General features: G+C 38.0%; 1 protein-coding gene across 3 annotated transcripts in view; it reads right to left on the bottom strand.

Moving 5' to 3' along the window:
* Ascc1 (activating signal cointegrator 1 complex subunit 1) overlaps nt 1-23,426 on the bottom strand; it is a 111,890-nt gene extending 88,464 nt beyond the window's left edge. The window contains exons 1-5 of one of the 3 annotated variants that reach the window (XM_046419582.2): nt 23,283-23,426; nt 21,184-21,328; nt 19,177-19,276; nt 15,339-15,436; nt 12,099-12,277 (exon numbers count right to left, since the gene is read on the bottom strand). In XM_046419582.2, coding sequence (XP_046275538.1) covers nt 12,099-12,277; nt 15,339-15,436; nt 19,177-19,276; nt 21,184-21,295 — 489 coding nt within the window. In that variant the 5' untranslated portion in view covers nt 21,296-21,328; nt 23,283-23,426. Of the gene's footprint in view, nt 1-12,098; nt 12,278-15,338; nt 15,437-19,176; nt 19,277-21,183; nt 21,329-22,833; nt 23,042-23,282 lie in introns of those variants that run through there. The other 2 variants (XM_046419583.2, XM_046419584.2) reach the window with 2 other exon arrangements.
* Between the last annotated feature and the right edge of the window lie 343 nt (nt 23,427-23,769).

Genomic DNA, 23,769 nt, shown 5'->3' with positions numbered 1-23,769 from the left:
GTTAGCCTTCACACTACAATGTGAGCAGAATTATATAGTCTTTGGAGCTATAACCTATTCTGGTTCTCTAGCAGCCTGAGAAGTCCCCTGTTGCTTCAGACAGATCTATAAGCCTTCGGAATGCTCCACCACACACAGTTTTGAATTACTGTTTTTCATTACTGATGCGCTCTCTGCTGGACCCTGCTGTGAGATAAAGTGGAATTATAGCAGCATTACTAGCTATAGGATGATTGAGAGAGATACAGGGCTATAATATACTTCTTGAACCTGCAGACAGTGAGACATCTTTGAATCTTAATGTGACAGTGGAAAGCATGAAAAAATAAGATGCCGTTTATCTGCAGATCACAGAGATGAAAAACACTTTACCAATGTCTGTGAGCAGCTAAATCCCACATTAAATACTCGGGCTTCAGGAACCAAAGCACAGGGATCACAGTGATAATGTCTGTAGTCAAGTAACATTTCTTATATAACTGATGAGCACAAAGGAAGGTAATTTTAGGAAATGATTTTAGAAAAGGTAAATTCAGTTTCCTGGGGTGTCAAGGGTAAGGTCAAGGACAAGCATGTTACAAAGACAGAAAAGAGGCCAGCTACTTGAAAGGAAGAAAAGGAGAAGTTCAAGGAAGGGTGACAGAAAGATAGGATGAGACCTGAGTAGAAAAGCTGTCTACTATAACAAAAATGTGACCTTCACAACAGTATTACACAATGAACACTTACAGCTGCGCTAGGCAGAATTCTCAGAATGACCCCCCAAAACTCTGCTGTGATAATTTACTCCCTCTAATTCTGGGTGGAATCTGTGAATGTGACATCAATCCTATGATTAGGTTATATGGTTCACCTGACCTTAAAGGAGGACGATTATCCCAATGAGTCTGATCTATAGATACATCAACTCTTTAAAAAGCCGAGTCTTTGGTTGGTGGCAAAGACTTGAGACACACACAAGTAAGGTCCTAATAGAAGCCAGGATGGCCATGTGTCAAGGAAACAGGGTCTTCAGATCCATAGGCACAAAGGTAGATGATGTGGCATACCCCATAATCCCAGCAACTTGGGAGGCTGAGGCAGGAAGATTGCAAGTTCAAGGCCAGCCTCAATAACTTAGCAAGGATCTAAACAACTCAGCAAGACTTTGACTCAAAATGAAATATAAAAAGTGTTGGGAGGGGACTGAGGTTGTGGCTCAGAGAAAAAGTGCAAACCTAGCATGCATGAAGCACTGGGTTTAATCCTCAGCACCATATAAAAAAATAAAATAAAGGTATTGTGTCTACCTACACCTAAAAAAATAAATATTTTTTTTAAAAAGTGTTGGGGATGTGGCTCAGTGGTAAAGTATCCCTGGGTTCAATCTCCAATACACCCCCCCAAAAAATTTTTTTTAAATCTACAGCTAAAGGACCTAAATTCTGCCAAAACCCTGAAAGAACCTAAAAGTAATTCTCCAAAACTTCCAGGTAATACACTAAGCTGCCCAACCTTGAATTCAGCTTTGTGAGACCCTAAGCAGAGACCTCAGTCCAACCCATTAAGTCTTTTGAACAGAACTATAGAATACAGAACTAAGAGATGATAAATGGGTATTATTTTAAGGCTGAGATAATTGTGGTAATTTATATGCAGTAATGGAAAACTCAAAGGGTAGGGTATAAATGTAAACAATAAACTGGCATTTCAACATAAGAACCTTTCACCCCAGAGATTCCCACAAGTATTTGACATATTTGATATGAGCTATAAAGGAGAATAAATTCACCTTCTCAAAAAGAGAGAAAAGGATATCTGAGGAAATAACAGCTGAAAATTACCCAAACCTGAAATGGCATCAGTGAGACAGCAGATTCGAAAGCTCCAGGCCCTCATTCCTCCGCAGAAACACCCAAAAAAATGGCACACACACCAAATTAGCTTTGTGAGACTAGAGACTAGTTAAGACGCTGCCACAACCAAACACACACCTATCTAAGAAAAAGTCGCACCTGAAAATGGTAGGGAATTCTGGGGCATTTCCACTCACCCTCACCCCACCTTGTTCCACTAATGAGAAGCTGCCTCACTTCCACCCTCAGGATAAAAGCAAAAGAGTAGAAACTGCCCAACATTTTGAATCATTTAGGGTATGCCTGAGGACTGGTTTCTATTTCAGCAGACTCAGAGGGCTAATGGGACTCCAGGGCAGAGCAATGGGAATGATGGCAAGGTAAGAGAGCTGCAAACCGGTGGGCACCTGAGGGAAAAAGATCATGAGCAGAGGAATGCAATAGAACAGAGGTTCCAAGAAGCAGGGGAAAGACTCAATGAAATCAAGACATTTAAAAGCAGCTACATGCTAGGCGTGGTGGCACACGCCTATAATCCCAGCAGCTATGGAGGCTGAGGCAGGAGAATTGCAAGTTCAAAGTCAGCCTCAGCAACTTAGCGAGGCCCTAAACAACTTAGAGAGACCCTGTCTCAAAATGAAGGAGCTGGGGATGTGGCTCAGTGGTTAAGCCCCCTAAAGTTCAATCCCCAGTACCAAAAATATATAAATAAAATAAAATAAGTAATAATACAAGCATCCACATAACACAGGAATTTGAGCAAAAGTAGGCACAAAAAGACCCAGGGAAGATGCAAATTCAGGAAAGATTTGAGAGACAAATCTGAGATAATTTAAGCACCAAAATAATTTTAAAAAGCAATAAATTATAAGTATTTGAAAAAAAGAAAAACCCATTAAATAACACCAATAATAAATATAAAAATTTAAAAGTAAGGGAAGCCAGGTGTGGTGGTGCACACCTGTAATCCCAGCAATTTGGGAGACTGAGACAGGAGGACTGCCATGTTTGAACCAGTTCCACAACTCAGCAACACCCCATCTCTAAATAAACTAACAAAAAGTACGGGGGGTATAGCTTAGTGGTAGGGCTCCCCTATGTACAATACCCAGTACCAAAAAGTGGGGGGGAGCGGAAGAGGATGAGCAGAGAAGGGCCTGGGGAATATGGCTCAATGGTGCAAGCCTGGCATGTTGAAGGTACTGGGTTCAATCCCCAGCACTGTAAAAATATAAATAAATAAGGGGAAAGGAAGGTCACCTCTTTACCGAATAGTACAGAAAGCTGAGTACTAAATATGGAGTAGAACTCTAGAGTAAGACAATAATCATTTTACAATGAAGATGGATCAGGCAAGAATCATCTTTGGATGCTAAACCCAAGAGGAGATGTTGATCAAGATAAAGATATCTGCATGGCCTTGAGCATCTCCCTACTGACTGCTTGTTAGTTGCAAAGACAGAAGTAAAACATAGTTATTATACTTAGAAGAAACTGGGCAACATCTTCGCTCAGTGTAACATCACCTATGAAATCAGACAGATGGTTATCATTCTATGTCCCTAAAATATGATAGCCTGAGGACACAATGCCATCTATATAGAACTCTACTAAGAACAAATAAATTTAAGCTAAACATGAGAAAGCATAAAATAAACACAAAATTTAGGGGAAAAAAGTTGAAGGGGACTGTATTCTTTGAAACTGTTAATTGCATAAAATTCACCAAGACTATGAAAATGTTCCTAGTATAAGAAGATAATAAGATGCCAGGCACAGTGGTACACATCTGTAATCCCAGTGACTGGGGAGGCTGAAGCAGGAAGATCCCAAGTTCTAGGCCAGTCTCAGCAACTTATCAAGGTTCTATCTTAAAATAAAAAGGGGATTGGGATGTAGCTAAGTGGTAGAGTATCTCTGGATTCAATCCCCAGTTTTACACACACACACACACACACACACACAGATTAAAGAGATTCAAAACTACACACAGGCTAGGAGTGTACCTCAGTGGTAGAGAACTTACCTATCCTGTATGAGAACCTGGGTTTAACCCTAGCACTGCAGAAACACATACAAAAACACTACATGCATTGGCTGACCTGACTCTGGATCTTATACTAGATGGGAGAAATGCTATAAAAGACAGTATTAGATCACAATGGCATTAGCACATATGGGTATTCCTTATACTATCTTTTTACAACTTTCTATAAATTTGAAATTTGTTCCAATAAGGGGTGGGGGAGAAAGGCAGATAGATTATACACAGAAAACAAAGAATGACTACTGTTGGCAGCAGGTCCACCCTGGCCCCTGGAGCCCTACCTCCACTAGTTTGTTCTGCATGCCAGTGTGGCCAGCTCACAAGGCCATGGCGAACTTACGGTTTTTCTGTTCCTGCTTGTCCGTCTGAGACATATGTATCCCACGGGAATGCCTTGACCTTTTCTGGTCTGATGGACTTATTGTTAAGGGAGGTTTCGGTACCTGACAATAATAGATGTTGAAACTAAATTTCTCCCCCCTCCCTCCTGCTTTTGGGTAGTTTTCCACTTCTGCTGCTTGGGGTATAAAAAAAGGCGTGTTAGCAATAAAGATTATTATTGACTCCTGGATGAAGAACCTTGGTGTCCTGTGTGTCTTTTAACCTCGCCGTCCCTCGCCGGACTCGGCTCCCTTGGCCGGACGCGGCAGACTACAAATTTATTAACAGAAACTAGGATAAACAATAAAAAAACCCCTCAATTCATAACTAGGCATGGTGGCACATGCCTATAATCCCAGCTACTTAGGAAACTGAGGTAGGAGGGTCACAAGTTCAAAGAAAAACTACGTAATATAGAGAGACCATGTCTTAAAATAAAAATGAAAAGGCCTAGGGATATAGCTCAGTGCCTAAGCACCCCTGGATTCAATCCCCAGACCATGAAAAAAAAAAAATAGGAAGAGAGAGAAAGATGGTAGATTTAAACCTACCCATAGCTAGAACAACATTAAATGTAAATGGCTTAATCACTCCAGCTAAAAGGCAGAGATTCTGGAGGCTAAGTTTTTTGTTTGTTTGTTTGTTTTTGTGGTGCTGGGGATTGAACCCAGGGCCTTGTGCATATGAGGCAAGCACTCTATCAACTGAGCTATATAACCAACCAAGGCTAAGATTTTAAAACAAAGAAACATATCCAAAACCAATATGATGTCATCTATAAGAAGGTTTTTGCATATAAAGGTACAAATATGTTAAAATAAAATGGATGGAAATATATATATATATTGCAACTTAGCAAGGCCCTAAGAAACTCAACAAGACTTTCTCTAAATTAAATTATATATAATATGTAGATACTGATCAAATGAAATCTGCAATAGCTATATTAACATCAGAAAAAAGTAGACTTCAGAACAATGCAGAGATAAAGAAAAAATTCATAATTCTAAAAGCATCATTTCATCAAGAGAACATGAAAAAATCAATAGACTGAAAAGAAGTAGGTGAATTCACAATTATTATCAGAAACTAGCTAGAAATTTTAACATTTCTCTCTCAGAAATTAATAAGCAAATAGAAAAGAAATATAGTTACAGAAGACACAATGATAAAGGATTATAGGATATTATATGGACCGTAGTTTTGTTTTGCTTTGTTTTGGTTTAGCTTTTTTGATTTTTGCAGTACTGGGAATCAAACCCAGGGCCTTACACATGCTAGGCAAGCACTCTACTGCTGAATTAGGTTATGAGGATGGAGCCCTCTGATGGGCTAGAGCTCCCTTCCTCTCCAATAGTCCCTCTGCCCCACCTTATGAAGATGTCCATCTGCAAGCCAGAAACCAAACTGGCTGGCATCTCATCTTGGACTTTCCAGCCTGCAATATTGTGAGGAATAAATTTGTTGTTTAAGCCACCCAGTCTGTAGGATTACTGTTAAAGCATTCCAGAATGAATACGAGAAACACCTGACTCAGAAACATCAGAATACACATCTTTTTCAAGATATAGAACATTTACCAAGACAGATCATATTCTGGACCAGAAAATGGGTCTAAACGCATTTGTAAGACTATAGAAAAATAAACCGAATGCTAGCTAACTAGGAGAATTAGATTAGAAATCAAAAATTAATATGAAAAGCTCCAATTGTTTCTAAGGTAACACATAGATCAAAAAAGGATCACAAAACTAGAAATATTAGAAAATATTTGTAACTACATGAAAATACAATATATCCAAATTTGGAGGATAAGAGGTAACATGCAGAGAGAAAAAAAAAAGCTTTAAATGCTTACACTAGGAAGAAATGTTTCATATTAATGATTTAAGTTTCTTCATTAAGAAGAAAAAAAGACCAAATTAAGACAAAGCTAAGCAGAAGAAATACAGTAATAAAGATAAAAGCAGAAATAAATGAAATAGAAAAGAAACAGAGAAAAATTAAACCAAAACCAGGTTTTTCAAAAGGACCAATATAGTTGATAAACATCTAAACAGACAAAACTGGAATACTAGCCAGGCCTGGTGATACAAACCTGTAGTTCCAGCGGCTCGGGAGACTAAGGCAGGAAGACCACGAGTTCAAAGCCAGCCTTAGCAACTTAGCAAGGCCCTAAGCAACTCAACAAGACTCTTTCTAAATTAAATATATTTTTTAAAAAAGAGGTGGGGATGTGGCTCAGTGGTTAAATGCCCCTGGGTTCAATCCCTAGTCCTCAAAAAAAAAATAAAAAGAATTGGAATAAGAAAGGACAAAATTACCAATATCAACAATGAAAAAAGGGATATCACTACAGAGTTTGTAGACATTAAAGGACAAAAAAGAACAACTTTATTCCAGTAAGTCTCAAAATCTTAAACAAATGGAAAGACACAAACTACCAGAGCACATTCAAGAAACAGATAACTGGGCTGGCTCAATGGTAGAGCACTACCTTGCATGTGTATGGCACTGGGTTCAATCCTCAACACCACATAAAGATAAATAAGTAAAATAAAGGTATTGTGTGCATCTAAAACTGAAAGTATTAAATAAATAAATGTTATTAAAAAAAAAGAAACAGATAACTAATAGGGGAGCATGGCTCACTGGTAGAGCCCTTGCCTAGCATACACAATGCTATAGGTTCAATTCCCAGGACTGCTTAAAAAAAAAAAAAATAACTAGAACCGTACAAAACCAATTAAAGAAGTTAGATTTGCAATTTAAAACTTTCTTGTAAACCAGGCATGGTGGCGCATGCCTGTAATCCCAGCAGCTCAGGAGGCTGAGGCAGGAGGATCAAGAGTTCAAAGCCAGCCTAAATAAAAGTGAAGCACTAAGCAACTCAGTGAGACCCTGTCTCTAAATAAAATGAAAAAAAAAAAAAAATAGGGCTGGGGATGTTGCTCAGTGGTTGAATACCCCTAAATTCAATCCCCCTATACTCCCCCACACACACACACACAAAAAAAAAACTTTCTTGCAAAACTCCCAAATTTTGTTTGCTTCACTGATGAATTCTATCAAACATTTTTAAAAGAAATAGTATCTATACAAACTCTCTAATAAAATACAAGGCACCGTTCCCAATTCATTTTACTCATCTGATTTTGAATCAGTCAGTCAGTATTATCTTGTTATCAAAACCACAGGAATGGACAAAGGATGGTTGACAGGTACCAGGGTGCAAATGAACAGGAGAAATAACTTCTAATATTCTACATAACAGTGTTATAACTATGGTTGACAATTTTTAACTGAATATTTCAAAATAAGTAGTAGAAAGGATTCTGAAGGTTTCCAAAACAAAGATGTAATACATGTAAGAAATGACAGACTGACAGTTAGATGATTTAACTATTATATACTGTGCACCACACATTGAACTTTATACTACACACTATGAAAATATTCAATTATTATCAATGAAAAATAAAAATGTTTTTGCCAAGCATGGTGGCACACATCTGTAATCCCAGCAACTCAGGAAACTGAAGCAGGAGGAGCACAAGTTCAAGGTCAGCCTTGGCAACTTAGATACCTTGTCTCAAATAATCCAATCAATAAATGGGCCAAGGACCTGAACAGATACTTCTCAGAAGAGGATATACAATCAATCCACAAATTTAGGAAAAAATGTTCATCATTTTTGTTCATTATTCTCTAGCAATTAGAGAAATTCAAATCAAAACTACTCTAAGATTTCACCTCACTCCTATCAGAATGGCAGCTATTATGAAGACAAACAACAATAAGTGTTGGCGAGGATGTGGGGGAAAAAGGTACACTCATATAGTGCTGGTGGGACTGTAAATTGGTGCAGCCAATATGGAAAGCAGTATGGAGATTCCTTAGAAAACTGGTAATGGAACCACCATTTGACCCAGCTACCCCTCTCCTAGGTCTACACCCAAAGGACTTAAAAACAGCATACTACAGGAACAAAGTTGGAGAACTTACACTATTAAGACCAGAAGACTTACTATAAAGCTAGAGTAACAAGACTGTATAGTATTAGTATAAAATAAATACATGAATAAAGTCCAGAAATAGGCCCACAAAAACAAAGTCATTTGATTTCTGACAAATAAACCAAAGTTATCAAAGGTGAAATTAGAGTTGTTTCAAGAAATGGCACTGGAACAAATAGACACATAAGCAAAAAAGTGAAACTCAAACTTACTCTTCACCATACATGAAAATTAACTCAAAAGGAATCAAAAGCCTAAATATAAAAGTTAAAACATAGGTTTGTCATGTTTAGATTTAAGAAAAAACCTTGACAACTTTGTGATAAAGGTGTTTTGTTTTTGTTTTTTTAATTGTAGTTAGATACAATACCTTTATTTCACTTATTTATTTTATGTGGTGCTGAGGATCAAACCCAGGGTATTCCACATGCAAGATGAATGCTCTACTGCTGAGCCATAACCTCAGCCCATGATAAAAGTTTTTTAGACACATAAAAAGCATAAACAATTTTAAAAAATGGACTCCATCAAAATTAAAATTTTCTGTTTTTAGCTAGCAGTGGTGATGCATACCTGCAATCCCAGGTACTTGGGAGACTAAGGTAGCAAGACCGCTTGAGCCGGTGAGTTTGAGGCCAGACTGGGCAGCAAAACAAGACCCCATCTCCTGCCTTCCCCTCCAAAAAGAGTTGTTACCCTTTTCCCCTGTCTTAAGTAAGGGAATAAAGAGAACTTCCCTATTTTAAAGATGATAAAACTCCATCGGAGATGTCAGGTGAGATTCAGAGGAACCAAAACAGACCAAATGCAACACGGGAAACAATTGCTACTTTTGTGAACAACTCCATATGTTCTTCAAAGCTTCTAGAAGGAAACTCACCTAAATTGGAGGTCTAAGTTTAAAGTAGTACTAGAAAATGCCTACAGGCTTTTATAGCTATCTGCTGTCATTCTATTATCACTAAAATCCCTTCCATATAACTTACTTATTTCCTCTTTTATGCTGTGCTTATTTCCTCCTGTTATCAGTACCTGATGTAAAAGCAAAAAGCAGGCCATGCCAGTATGCAGTCTTCCTAAAAGCAGGAAGGAAGTACTTCAGACTGATTAAGGCATGACATTTATGGATAATCTCATTCAGGCCAAATTAAAGTAATCTTTCCAATATTTGTTCTGTGTCAGCCCATTCCAGCAGCCAAAAAAATGAGAAAATAAAAGTGAGCATACACTTAATACAAAGAGAAAAAAAAGACTAATTTATTTCAATTCAATTGTCTCATAATGAGGTATCTGTAACGTTCCAAAGAATATTCAACTGGTGAGTATTTACAAGATAAAATAATTTCAAAACTTTCAAGCCTCTGCCCACCAAAAACTAATAGCAGCCTATATGACACTTCAATGTTCCTGATCTACCCAACCTTCCATTACCACCAAGAATGAAATTATCTCTTGGGGTTTTTTTTTTTGGTACCAGCTATTGAACCCAGGGACACTTAACCACTAAACCACATTCTCAGACCTCTTTTATTTTTTATTTAAAGGCAGGGTCTTGCTGAGTTGCTTAGGTCCTCACTAAATTGCTGAGGCTCACTTTGAACTTGAAATCTGTCTCAGCCTCCAGAATTGCTGGGATTACAAGTGTGCACCACCATGCCCAGCCGAAATCATCTTGCTTTGAAAAATGATGTTCTGATGATTCACTTTTTATAACATCCACATTTCTCTACATATTTGAGCATTTGACTTATAGCTATGGCCTTGTTTTAGCACCTGAATGCCACGTTAGTCACTTAAAAATGGGTCATACAAACCAGGCACGGGGTAATGCCTGTAATCCCAGCAATTCACAAAGCTGAGGCAAGAGGATCACAAGTTCAAGGTCAGCTTCACAATTTAGCAAAACTATCTCAAAAACGAAAAATAAAAGGACCAGGGATGAAGTTCAGTGGTAAAGTGCCTGTAAGTTCAATCCTCAAGGTAAAAACCTTGTAAGAATGGTAATACCAAGTATTAACAAAAGTAGGAAAAAGAAACTCAAAACTCTAATTTGAAGTATAAGGTTCTATAAAATTTCCTGAAGGTAATTTATATGTATACATAAAAAAAAATCTCAAACACACATACTCTTTCTGTAAAATTTAAGTAAGTACGTAGATCATAATGTATGGAGATTACTCATTATAGCAATTATTTATAATAATAAGAAAATAGAAATTAACATAATAGAAACATAAAATAAAGGTTAAACAGTTACATATCTGTATAATTGCTGGGAGCCATTAGCCAAGTAGGTATGACAATTTCCTTGCCAGCGTACCCCATGTTGCTGACATGTTGCAGTGACATTGAATGTAGGTGACCTTGCTCAAGGACCAAGGCAGATTAGGGTGTTCCCGGTTTTAAGATAATCGTGTTTAGGGCGTTCCCAGTTTAGGTTCCAGGTTTAAGGTTTAAGATTATTCCTGCTGGGAATAGGGCGTATCCTGCTGCCTGAGTTCCCCTTGAGTTCTCACGGGATTCAGACAGTATATTTTGGAGATAGAAGCCCAGTGGAGGTGGATTTGGGCAGAGAATGTGGATTTGGGCAGAGAACGTGGATTTGGGCAGAGAACGTGGATTTCCCCAGAACGTGATTGTAGACGGCTGGTGTGAGTTCGGGAATAAAGAGTTGCTGTTCGAATCTACAAGCTGTGTGGTGGCTCGTGATTGTGTGCCCAGCCAGACTGTGGCATATAATGAAACCAAAAAAAAAAAAAAAAATCAAGCCATCTGAGCCAGGCATGGAGGCACACATCTGTAGTCCCAGACTTGGGAAGTTGAGGTGAATCACCTGAATTTACAACTTTAAGCTTGAGCAACATATTGAAACCCCAACTCAAAATATAAAATCAATTCATCTGAATAACTGAAAAATCAGATGATGATGATGATGATGATGATGATTTTAATTATCACTGAAATAATTTCCTTCCTAGTCTCCAAAAAGAAAGCAAAATATTAAGGTTTTTGTTCAATAATAAAATAATGTTCATGATATAATACTATGTTTCAAAACTGCAGAACATAAAATCATGTATAAGCCAACTTTTATCTTTTAAATATGAGTGTACAAACACACTGATACATATACATATATTTGAAAAAAATATGCCACGATACCATCTCTTAGAGGTAGGTTACAGATCATTTTTTATTAGTATTTTCTATAATAAGCTATATTATTTCCATACTTTCTTTTTAATTGATGAACTTTTATTTTTTCATTTAGATGGGGTCTGTGTTACCCAAAACCTGAACTCAGATTCTCCAGCTCGCCAGCCTCCCAAGTAGCTGGAACTATAGGCACATACCACCATGTCCATCTTAACTTCATTTTTTAAATCAACTAAAACTATATTCAAAAGGAATTTTAAAACTTGTTTTTAAATCTGGATTATCTGTTATTATTATCCTAGTCATAAGCACTTCACTGTTTACATATTCATGACAATTTTTTTCTCTTCAGAAGTGAGAACTGAACCCAGGGGCAGTCTACCACTGAGTCACATCGCCAGCCATTTTCATTTGTTTGTTCTAAGTCTGAGATGGGGTTTCACTAAATTTTTGAGGCTGGCCTCAAAATTCTGACCCTTCTGCCTCAGCCTCCCAAGTAGCTTGAGATTATAGGCATGTGCCACTTGCTCCCCAGCTCCCAGAAATAGTTACTTTTCATGGTGAGAGAAGTTTGTATCTTTCTGCTTATTTCAATTATGAACCATTTTTATATTTTTTTATATTGACTTTTTCTTTTAGCTTTTTGTTTTGCTTACTGCTTACCATGGAACACTTTTCCAGCACTTCTTCCTGGAACTTCAGGAATCCTTCTTGAACTTCAGTTTCATTGAGGAAAAAGGCAAGAAAGTGAGTGAAGGGCTGTTTTCTTCTAAAAGTGTCTAAAAGAACATCAATCCGAGTTCGGGCTGAAATTACACCATTTCGATGCTGGCCAGTGATCACTGCAAGCAAAAGAAAAGTGAAAACACTTGAAGGCCACCAGCTTGGGATAGAGATCATCTCTAGGGAACTAAAAAGGTTCTGAATGTGCATATACATCTGAACAGGGACAGGGCCAAAGCCAAGAAAACTACTAATAAATTCAATCTGAGCAGAATGAAGTTTAAAAATAGAGTATATTGAAGAGTCATGGTGGTACACACCTATAATCCCAGCTACTCAGGAGGCTGAAGCAGAAGGATCACAAGTTTGAGGACAGCCTGTGCAACTCAGAGAGACCCAATCTTAAAATTAAAAAGGGAGATGGGAATCTAGTTCAGTGGTAAAATATTTGTTTAGTATGCATGAGGCCATGGGGTCTTTCCCAGTATCAAAAAAAAAAAAAAAAAATGGGCTGGGGATGTGGCTCAAGCGGTAGCGCGCTCGCCTGGCATGTGTGCGGCCTGGGTTCGATCCTCAGCACCACATACAAACAAAGATGTTGTGTCTGCCAAAAACTAAAAAATAAATATTAAAATTCTCAAAAAAAAAAAAAAGGGGGGGGGGGGCTGGAGTGGTGGCTCAGTGGTAGAGCTGAGCTCACCTAGTACATGCAAGGCCCTGGGTTCAATCCTCAGCACCACATAAAAACAAATGAATAAAATAAAAGTACTGTGTCCAACTACAACTAAAGAATAAATATTAAAAAAAAAAAAAGAGGATCTTTAAGACCAACAAATGAAGTAGAAAAATGAGTTCAATACCTACAAAGCAAACCTTAAACATTGCTAATAGGCAAATAAAATAGTATAGCTGATACGGGAAAGTTTGACAGTTCCTTTAAAAAATTAAACACAGAATTACCATATGACCCAGCAATTCCCCTCCTGGGAACACCTACCATAAGTAAAAATAGATGTTCAATCAGGCACAATAGTGCACACCTGTAATTTCACTGTATCAGGAGGCTGACACAGGAGGATTGCAAGTTAGAGGCCAGTTTGGCAATTTAGCAAGACCCCGTTTAAAAAAACAAAAATTTTTTTAAAGGGCTGGAAATAGAGCTCAGTGGTAGATCATTCCTGGGATTCAGTCCCCAGTACCAAAAAAAGAAAAAAAAATTCTTTTTTTTTAACTTAAGCTTTAGAGAAAAAGTTAAGTTTTTATACTTACAATTCTAATAAAACAAGTATTTATTTTAATAAAAGTCCTTCCAAGATATTCTTTGATATAAGGAGAGCAACTAAGAACAGAGCAGGGAGGAAGAGCAGGAAGAAAAGATTAACATTAAACAGATACATGAGGTGGGATGGAAAGGGAGAGAAAAGGGAAATTGCATGGTAATGGAGGGAGACCCTCATTGTTATACAAAATTACATATAAGAGGTTGTGAGGGGAATGGGAAAATAAACAAGGAGAGATATGAATTACAGTGGATGGGGTAGAGAGAGAAGATGGGAGGGGAGGGAGGGGGGATGGTAGAGGATAGGAAAGGTAGCAGAATACAACAGTTACTAATAGGGCATTATGTAAAAATGTGGATGTGTAACCGATGTGATTCTGCAATCTGTATTTGGGGTAAAATTGGGAGTTCATAACCAACTTGAATCTAATGTATGAAATATGATATGTGAAGAGCTTTATAATGTTTTGAACAACCAATAAAAAAAAAATTTAAAAAAAAAAAAAAAAAAAAAAACTGAAAAAAAAAAAAAAAATTTTTCAGATAAATGAAAAAAAAAAAAAAAAAAAAAAAAAAAGTTCTTTAATACTAGAGTTTGTTTACTATACCAAAGGACCAGCAAAAACTCTGTCCTGTACTACTCAATATGAGAACCCACATACAACAAGCTAAATAGAAGTAAATAAATTAAAAATTTGGTTTCTCAGTCACTTCAGCCATATTTCAAGTACTCATAGTCACATGCCAAGGGCTCCTGTTTGTACAGTGTAGATATAGAACATTCTGGTCATCGAAGAAAATTCTTTTGAACAACATTACTCTAAAAGCAACTGCTAGTTATCTGTCAAGATAATTATTCTTACACAGCACAAAATGAAAAGAATATTCGTAATTTTTTTCTGCCAAAATGTAATAAATCTCTTGAGTGTTTATGAAAAATGGATTACTAGTAGCTAGGTATGGGGGCATGTACCTACAGTCCCAGCACTGGGGAGACTGGCTGAGCCAGGGGCATCACCAGAGCACAGGGAGTTGAGACTAGCCTGGGCAACACAGCAAGACCCCATCTCAAAAAAAAAAGAAAGAAAATAGATTATTGGAGGCTTCTGTCCTTTTTGATTCTGAAAAAAACCCTGTCATTTTAGAATGAGTTTTTTAATATGTTGTCTCTACAGTGCCTCTCAAAGCCACTGAAAACAAAAGTTTGGGCCTTTAATTCACAATAACACTTAGTACCGACATTTTATGGCTTGATTTACATCAATGAACTGTTTTTGCTCATCTGAGCAATATTTGAAACAGATTATGTTATTTTCATCATTACTCTTATGATTTCCTTCCTAGTTTACAAAACAAGATTAAAAACCTTTATAGAGAACACATATTAAAAGGGTTGAACTGGGCCGGGGTTGTAGCTCAGTGGTGTAGTGCGTTTGCCTCTCATGTTTGAGGCACTGAATTTGATCCTCAGCACCACATTAAAAATAAGGAAATACAAGAATGGTATTATGTCCATCTACAACTAATATATTTTTTTAAAAAAAGGGTTGAACTTTGTTTCATATTCTCTTATCTCACTGGTTTTTCTGTAGGTCTAACTTGAAACAATTCACAAATTCCATTTCAAGTTACCAAAGCATAAGAGAAATCTAATGCACAAGGACATCTAGAAGCTTCAGTTTATCAGCACATGGTCGAGTATAAAGTCAAGGCCCTGGTATTAAATCTGAAGGAGGATGTCTATATCTCTTCTCATTTGGAAGATTGATACTGATCCATCATAAAAAGGCCAATTGCTACTGGATCCTAGAGAATAAAGTCCCTGAACACCTCAGTTCAATTACATTACTCCATTCAGGTGCAAAAGTGATTACAAACGTAACACACATACTGAGCCTTACCTATTTCTCCCTCTTGTCCAGGTTTAGGGATGCTAATAGAAGTTTTGGTCTCCATTTCTATTTTCTTCCTAGTGTCCCCTCTCTTTCCAACTATATGCCTGTAATTAAAAAAAAAAAAAAATTAACAGAGTCAAATTAAATCAAAATGTTCCAAAATAAGAAATCCTAGCTGTTTTAAACTGTGTGACCAAAGATACTCTTAAAGGAAAATCCTTCAGTAAAAGCTCTATTTTTTATTATAATTTTGATTATGATTTTTTATTATGAGTCATCTAGCTTCGTAGAACATGCTACATTACACTCACTGGCAAAATGATGCTATCGCTAATACAAGGTATAGGTACAATAACCATGCCCAACCCTTGTTTGCTGAAAATTAGATTCAAAATCTGGGTCTGTGGCACAATGAAAAGAACTCTGGCATAGTCTCAAAGGGCACTTTCAGCGTTCAACAGGTCTACAATTTGAGGGAGTAGAATCTTGTCCATTTTGGAGACCAAATTAACCATATTATGAGTTTGTCCTAAGGGAATTATCCTTTATTTATTAAATAAGGGTAATAAGCTTAGCAAAAAACAAGGTTCACCATTCAGGATAGATTCAAAAGCACAAAGAGTAAACACATGACCCTCAAGCTAATTTCATCATATAGACATGTTTTATTTAGGACATTTCATATAAAATATACATATTTGCAAGTTCTTGAGAAAAACTAGAAGATCTGACAACTCATGGCAACAATGGCCAATTCTCGAACACCCCCCTAAACAGGAGACACAAGCTATCATAATCCCCACCATTCCCTACGATCTTTCATTTACCCCACCTCTATCACTTACTGATTCATTTACTTACTTGTCTAGCCTCTTTATATAAATAAGCCTGACAATCTAGGGTTATCTTCTGGAGCCCATAGTAATCAGATGTGTCAAAGTGAATGAGACCATGGATCTCAGGAGAGAAGTTTCAGAATCTATGAAGTACTAAGAGACCATTCCCCGGGACCATAACATTAAGGTAAAGAGCTCCCTGTTAACAACTTATTTCAACTTCTAAGATTTCATATGATTTCATTATACAACCAATACTATGGGTGACTTATATCCTGGTAGTAGCGGGTGTTGAACCTGGGGCCTCATACATGCTAGGCTACAACATTTTCTCATTAGTTTTTACATAGGATAACCAAGTCTAATTATTTCCATTAAGATCTACTCTGTTTTTTAATTTTTTCATTTGTTCTTTTTAGGTTTACATGACAATGTAAATGTACTTTGACGTATCATACATACATGGAATATAACTTCCCATTCTTGGTACTCGACGTGGAGATTCACTGGTCATGTATTCATATATGAACACAAGAAAGTTATACCCAATTCATTTTTCTTCCTTCCTATTCCCATCCCTTCCCTACTCTGGTTTTTTTATTTTTTGTTTTTGTTTTATTTTTTTGTTTTTTTTTCCAAATAAGACATTAGGTTGTGGATGTAGCTCAGTGGGGAGCTCATCTAGCATGTACAAGGCCCTGGGTTCAATCCCCAGCATCACACACACACAAAAAAAAAAAAAAAAAACAATGAAGAAGTTTAAAAAGAGGATTGAAATTTCTTTAAACAAGCTCCTGTTTGTTGATATGTGGCTAGCAGACAAGCCTATTATAAACTGTAGTTGGCTCAAACTGTCAATAATAGTTTAGACTTCACTACCTTAAAAAAGGAAGTAGTTGAAGTCAGAGGCTTTAGAGGGCTGCGTTTGTGGCTCAGTGGTAGAGCGCTCACCTAGCACGTGTGAGGCACTGGGTTCTCTCTCTCAGCACTACCTTAAAAAAATAAATAAATAAGCTGGGCAGAGTGGCGCCTGTGATCCCAATGGCTCAGGAAGCTGAGATGGGTGAATCATGAGTTCAAAACCAGCCTCAGCAACAAGGCACTAAGCAACTCAGTGAGACCCTTTCTCTAAATAAAATACAAAATAGGGCTGGGGATGTGGCTCAATGGTTGAGTGCCCCTGAGTTTAATCCCCAGTAACCCTCGCCAAAAAAACAAAACAAAAAAAAGGATTTAGCAGAGCCAACATCTGATCTAATAGGCAAGTCATCTAGAATATAATGAGGACTTAGAATATATGGATTCAAAAGATCAAGTTAGAATCAGATTTCTAAGGAATTTTTATACATCTTAGAGGTAGGACACATATACATTAAGACACATGACACTGATTTTGTCAGGAAACTCAGTTACAATTTTGTAAAATCATGTTTCTTAGGGAAAAATGTTAGCATAGCCTGAAAAGAAAGGGAGGAGTCAGGGTTAGCTTTGGTTTCCTATTGGCCACATTCCAGAATTTAATCCTAAATAGGTATTTCAAAATGCTCTCAAGGTTGATGAAAATGAAACTATGCTGGTTGGCAATTAAGTGTATGAGTCCACATTTGTAGATCTCCTCCCAGAATAGATCTACTTCATTTGGTATAACACAGAAAACACAATAATAACTTATGTATGTCCTAGACCAGTTTATGTTCAAAGGTATAAGACTAAAAGTCAGCCACGAGTTGACAATATTCTTTTTTTTAGACAGATACATTTTTAATACCTTTATTGTATTTATTCATTTTTATGTGGTACCGAGGATCAAACGCAGTGCCTCACACATGCTAGGCAAGTGCTCTACCACTGAGCCATAACTGCAGCCCAAGTTGACAATATTCTATTAGTGGTTAATATGGAACAGAATATGGGCAAACATGCATGCAAGCAAGCACAGACTGCAGTGATCACAAACTTCCAAGCAATTTATAAAGATGATCCCGGGGCGGCAGGTGCAGCTCTGTGGTAGAGTGCTTGCCTGGCATTCACAAAGCCCTGTGTTCAAGATTATCTGCACTACAAAAAGGAAAAAAAGAAGGGGCTGGCGATATATAGCTCAGTTGGTAGAGTGCTTGCCTCGCATGCACAAGGCCCTAGGTTCAATCCCCAGCACAAAAAAAAACAAGGAAAAAAAGAAAACCCTGGAAAAAGCATAGCAGTCGTTTCATTAGGAGTTAATTGTTCAGACATGTTCTTTCCCTCAAGAAGCTTCCCACCTAATGAAGGAGACATCACATAGCACACAAATAAATACAAACACAGATTGTGATAATGCCGTAAAGGAAAAGTAGAATTGTTATGAAAACAGTAGAGAAATCAATGTGGATGACAGGGATGACTTCTCTAAGGAAGGAGAATATAACTGGGTGAGAAAAAGGAAAGTTTCTAAGGCAAAAGAAACAGCATATTCAAAAGTTCTAAGGTAGAAAGGAGAACTGAAGAAAACCAGATGGGTATAAGCCAAAGACAGGAAAAGAGTGGTATGAACTAAGACTAAAAAAATAAGAGTCTCTTAAGTCATGCTCAAGATTTTGGCCACTACTCTAATTCCATCTTCAATGGAAAACCACTGATGGATTTTAAGCAGAGGTGGTAAAATGATCCTGTCTTTTAAAAATGATCATTCAACCCTCAATGTGAAAAACTGACTTGGAAGAGTAAGAACCAATGTGTAAAAACCAAAATGGGTTATTTTAAGAAATCCACAGGAAAGGCAGAAAGGGTAGCAATGAGGACAATGATAAGTGGTAAATTCAAAGGATATTTAAGAGGTAAAATCAACAGGAAGTGGCAATATACATGGTAGATAAGATTAATCTATAATCAGGCCTTTGACGTTTTAGGACATAAAATACTATTTTATCATTAAGCAAACATGGTTTTAAGTGTGGAAGATGAGAGTCAGCTTCCTGCTGAGTTTCCTGGAAATGCCACCCTGTGATCAGCTAGGGACTTCATTCACTCACTTGTAGAGCAGGCTGGGAGCACTCACGGTAGACCGGAATCCTTGCGGGGTCTGCTCCACCTCATAGGCATCACAGGGCTCATCAGCATACTCCATTGCATCTGCAGAGAAACCACAACAACTCTTCAGAAATGCTGTTGCTGCTTCTCCCCAGCTGTCAATCTCTCTCAGGATTTTAAAAACACAAAGCACAGGCATTAAGAATATCCCAACACATTACATCACAGAACACTGCTCTGATGGTCTTCCTGACCTGCTCTTATAAGAAATGAAAATGTTTTTTAATAAATGACTATTTTATATCTGTCAGTCTTGGAACCTTATACATATACCAGTATTTAACCATTTTCTCTTAAAAAGCTAAGACACAAGGGCTGGGAATATAGCTAAATGGTACAGTGCTTGCCTAGCATGTGCAAGGCCCTAGGTTTGATTTCCAGTACCACAAAAAAAAAAAAAAGAAACAAAGAAAAAGAAAGCTCAGACACAATAATCAATTTTTGTACTATTTTTTATAATTCACATAAGATTCACTCTTTAAAGTATACAATTCAGTTGAGCACAGTGGCACACGCCTATAATCCCAGCTACTTGGGAGACTGAGGTCTCACAAGTTTGAGATCACCCTTGGCAACTTAAGACGACCCTGGCTCAAAATAAAATTAAAATGGCTGAGGATGTAGCTCAATGGTAGGGCACTTGACTAGCATACCTGAGTTCAATTACCAGAACTGCAAAATAAATACACAATTCAGTGACTTTTAGTATTAAGACACACACTACTTCAGTGAATGAGACACTGGGAGAACTTACTCCATTCAGCCCAGACACAGGGAAAAGAGGAGGGATAAAGGAAATGAGGGCCTCAAGGATGACAAGAGACAATGGAGAGGATGAGAGAGCATACTGACCCTGAGACTTAGGGTCCAATGGAAAGGCTCATAACCCAAAAGGGAAAAGTCACAAAGCACTTGCAAAGGCCCTGTTTATGCATTAAATCCAAGCCCAAGGTAAACACCCTGAAAATATTTATAACCCATCTAAACCATTTATTTCTTAAAACTACCTATATTAAAATAAATTTAGTTGTAACTTTAGAATGGCCAATCTGTTGCTACAAAAAAGAAAAATAATAAAATATTAACAGCTAACATTATTGGTCACTGGACTAATCCTTTATGTATGTCCCTTTATTTTGATAATATGGATTACTTCACAGAAAAAGGAATTTAATTTTGTCACAGAATATTAGTGATTAATATTTTCTATAATTATCCTTTGTAACATTTAAGTCTCTGTACAAAGATTAAATATGACCTATGAACTACAACAAGAATGCCTCATGGGCTGGGGTTGTGGCTCAGCGGTAGAGCGCTCGCCTAGCACGTGCAAGGCCCTGGGTTCGATCCTCAGTACCACATAAAAATAAAATAAGAAAATAAATATTAAAATATAAAAATAAATAAAAAATAAATATTTAAAAAAAGAATGCCTCGAACAAACTCTTGAATCCATGCAAATGGAACTATGAGAAGCCAAATGTCTCCAATTCTAGTACTAATACAGAAATACAGCGAAACAAAACTAAGGATTGCTCCTACAATGGGCTTGGGTTGTGGCTCAGGGGTGGAGCACTCGCCTAGCTCATGCAAGGCCCTTGGTTCGATCCTCAGCACCACATTAAAAAAAAAAAAAAAAAATTGAAGGTATTGTGTCCAACTACAGATTATTAAAAAAAAAAAAAAGAATTGCTCCCACAAGAGAGAAGGCATTTTTTTTCCTTTTTCCTTTTTTTTTTGGTGTGTGTATGTGTGCGTGCATGCGTATGGTAGGAACACCAGTTGAACTTAACCATAGCAAGCCCACAAGAAACCTTTGTTCCTGAACTTATTTTTTGTGGTGCTGGGGATGGAACTCAGGGCTTCACACATGTAGGCAAGCTCTCTACCACTGAGCAACATCCACAGCTCAATACATTTTACTTCTAACCTGATTTAAGAATAACTACCTTGATAGAAATCTTCGTCATCTTCCTCATGTTGGTAAGTCTTCTCTTGGATAGGGTTCTTCCTGTAATTTCGTCCATCAATTGTTACAAGCTGTGGGCGCAGAACTTCCATGACACCTTCTCCAAATAATATTCTATTGAAATCCTGAAAAATAAATTACCATCTTATCTTTTTTTTAGAAATAAAAATCCTATCTCTATTTAATGGATCATTATATAGGCTTAAAAGGATATAATTGGGCATTAGTTCACAATACATCCTAAGCAAAAGAAATACTGATTTCCATTTGATTTCTCCAACAAAAAGTCAATTGTATTTTCCACGCTATTTCATTTCATTCATGTCTCATTCTAGACAGCAAGGTGATGTGTGTACTCTCACCCAAAAAAAGTTATTAAAAGACCTTTAAATACACCCTGCTCATGACTTTGATTGATTTTTGAGATAGGGCCTCACTAAGTTGCCCTGGCCGGCCTAGAACTTGCAATCCTCCAACCTCTATCTCCTGAGTTCATGAGATTACAGGTATGCATCACCATAACCAGCTGTGCCCATGACTTTGAAAGAGAGACAGAGGTCTCTTCATTACTTTAAGTAAATTACAACCTTTTACTTTTATCTAATCATTTGAATATTGTGAATAAGAGAATGAGGGATATTTAACATACTTCTCTATGGAGGAAGGGCTAAGAACTTTTAAGGTACTAGAAATATATAACTATGCTTGTCAAAATATAACTTAACCAGCAGGCAGGGTGGTGTATACCTACAATCCTAGAAACTTGGGAGGCTGAGGCAAGAAAATAGCAAGTAAAGGCCAGCCTCAGCAATTTAGCAAGACCCTCAGCAACTTAGGGAGACCCTTTTCCAAAATAAAAAATAAAAAGAAGAACTGGGGATGTAGCTCAGTTATAAAGTGTCCCTGGGTTCAATCCCCAGTACAGAAAAAAAAAAAAAAGCTTGACCAATGTGTTTCTCAGATCAACACATTGCTAAGGAAAGGAATCCAATTTCTATAGGCCACTGTCCAACAAATGGTACATAGCCTACCAAGAAGCCAAGCTTTTAGTCACCACTTAATAAATCAATGATTTAGAAGGGGATGGGAATAATTTAGTGGTATAATATTTACTTTGCCTAGCATGCCAGAGGCCATGGGTTCCATGCCCAACACCAGAAAAAAATAATAATAATTTCAGAAACAGAGGTCCCTTATGAGCTAGCTATGGTGAAGTTCAAACAGTGTCCCTATCACATATAGCTTGGATGATCTCCCCCCGCCCCCGCCATTTAGTTCGGATAGTCTTGAAGCCCCAAATACTTCCAAGAGTTCCAAAGAATATTCATAATCCTTATTAAACACACTAATGCTCAGCCCAACCCTTAGCAAGTCTCTTTAATTGGCAGTCTGTTTACAGAGACAAGCAGAGGTTCTGTCTTGAGAAATAACACATAAAGTAAATCTAATTGGATGGAGGAGGAGGGTACATAAGTAGCAATAGTCCATTGATAGTACACCCTAGTTCTGTATTCCCCTAGGACTCTCCTCCACACCACACACACACAAAATGAGTTCTCCACAGAGGTCGGACCCTCAGACCCTGAGCTCTGGAGGAAGAGACAGGTGAGACTGCAAACTTGGCATCTACCTTTCCTGTACAGCCTTGGGCTACGTAACTGCTTAGAAGAAAGAGGGGAAATGGAGGTTTGGAGAGGAAGAGGGAAACACGATCTTTCTGCAATACCGTTGGGGGGAGCTGAAGGCCAAAATCATGAAAAGAAACCAAAAAGAACAAGTGTGCCAAACCGAAGGAAGAAATTAGTGCTCGGGTTAAAGACCCGGAAGTGATCTCAGGAAGCTTGTTCTCGGCTTCTCTCCGCCCCGGCCACGCCCACTGCCGCGCGGCCGCGCGCACGCCGGCGCGGGTTCCCTCTGCGTGGGCGCGAGCACGCCGCCGTCTCGTCGTTGTGAGCGCGGCCTTTCTGGCTGGCCTGGGGGGCGGGGTTGAAGGGAAAGTGCTAAGGCCGCTGAGGTAAGTAGCCGAAGGTTCAAGGGCCTTCGGGAGCTTGAGGGGAAGGGAGTTAACTTGGTTCCTACCTGCACGGACTAGAAAAATGGAGAAGATGGGAGGAGACAGGAGACTGCCACAGCGGGCGTGGAAAAGGAAATTTCTCCCAGGCCGAGAACGAGATGCGCATGCGCCCCGAATAGTGGCGCCTGCGTAGTGAGGCAGTCGCTTGGCGTTGCTTCTTTGGGACTCAGCTGGACGGGAAGCTTGGGTTGGAGTTAGCTTGGGAACCGCAGAAGTTCTGACCCCTCCCCTTTCCACCCCCTCTCTCTCCACTCCACCCAGCTGTCGCTGTAGCATTTATTTGGTTTGTATTCTAATCAAATTGTTTTAAGTGGAATACAGTAGAACGTTTTGTTGATGAATCTGACGATTGTTTGTCGTAATTTGCCTTTGAATTACAACAGGAACTTTTTTCACCTATTGATGAGATTTTTTTTTTTTAAGGAAGGATCTTTTTTAAGAAAATAGGCATATTTCTGCAAGAAAACGTAGTTTATGAACTTGAGGTCATCC

The sequence above is a fragment of the Marmota monax genome, unplaced genomic scaffold (assembly GCF_021218885.2).
Source record: "Marmota monax isolate L192 unplaced genomic scaffold, Marmota_monax_Labrador192_F-V1.1 WCK01_AAM20220418_F8-fsc00019, whole genome shotgun sequence".
NCBI classification, from domain to species: domain Eukaryota; kingdom Metazoa; phylum Chordata; class Mammalia; order Rodentia; family Sciuridae; genus Marmota; species Marmota monax.
The sequence above is the reverse complement of the archived record's forward strand: the minus strand, read 5'-3'. Positions and strand labels throughout refer to the sequence as shown.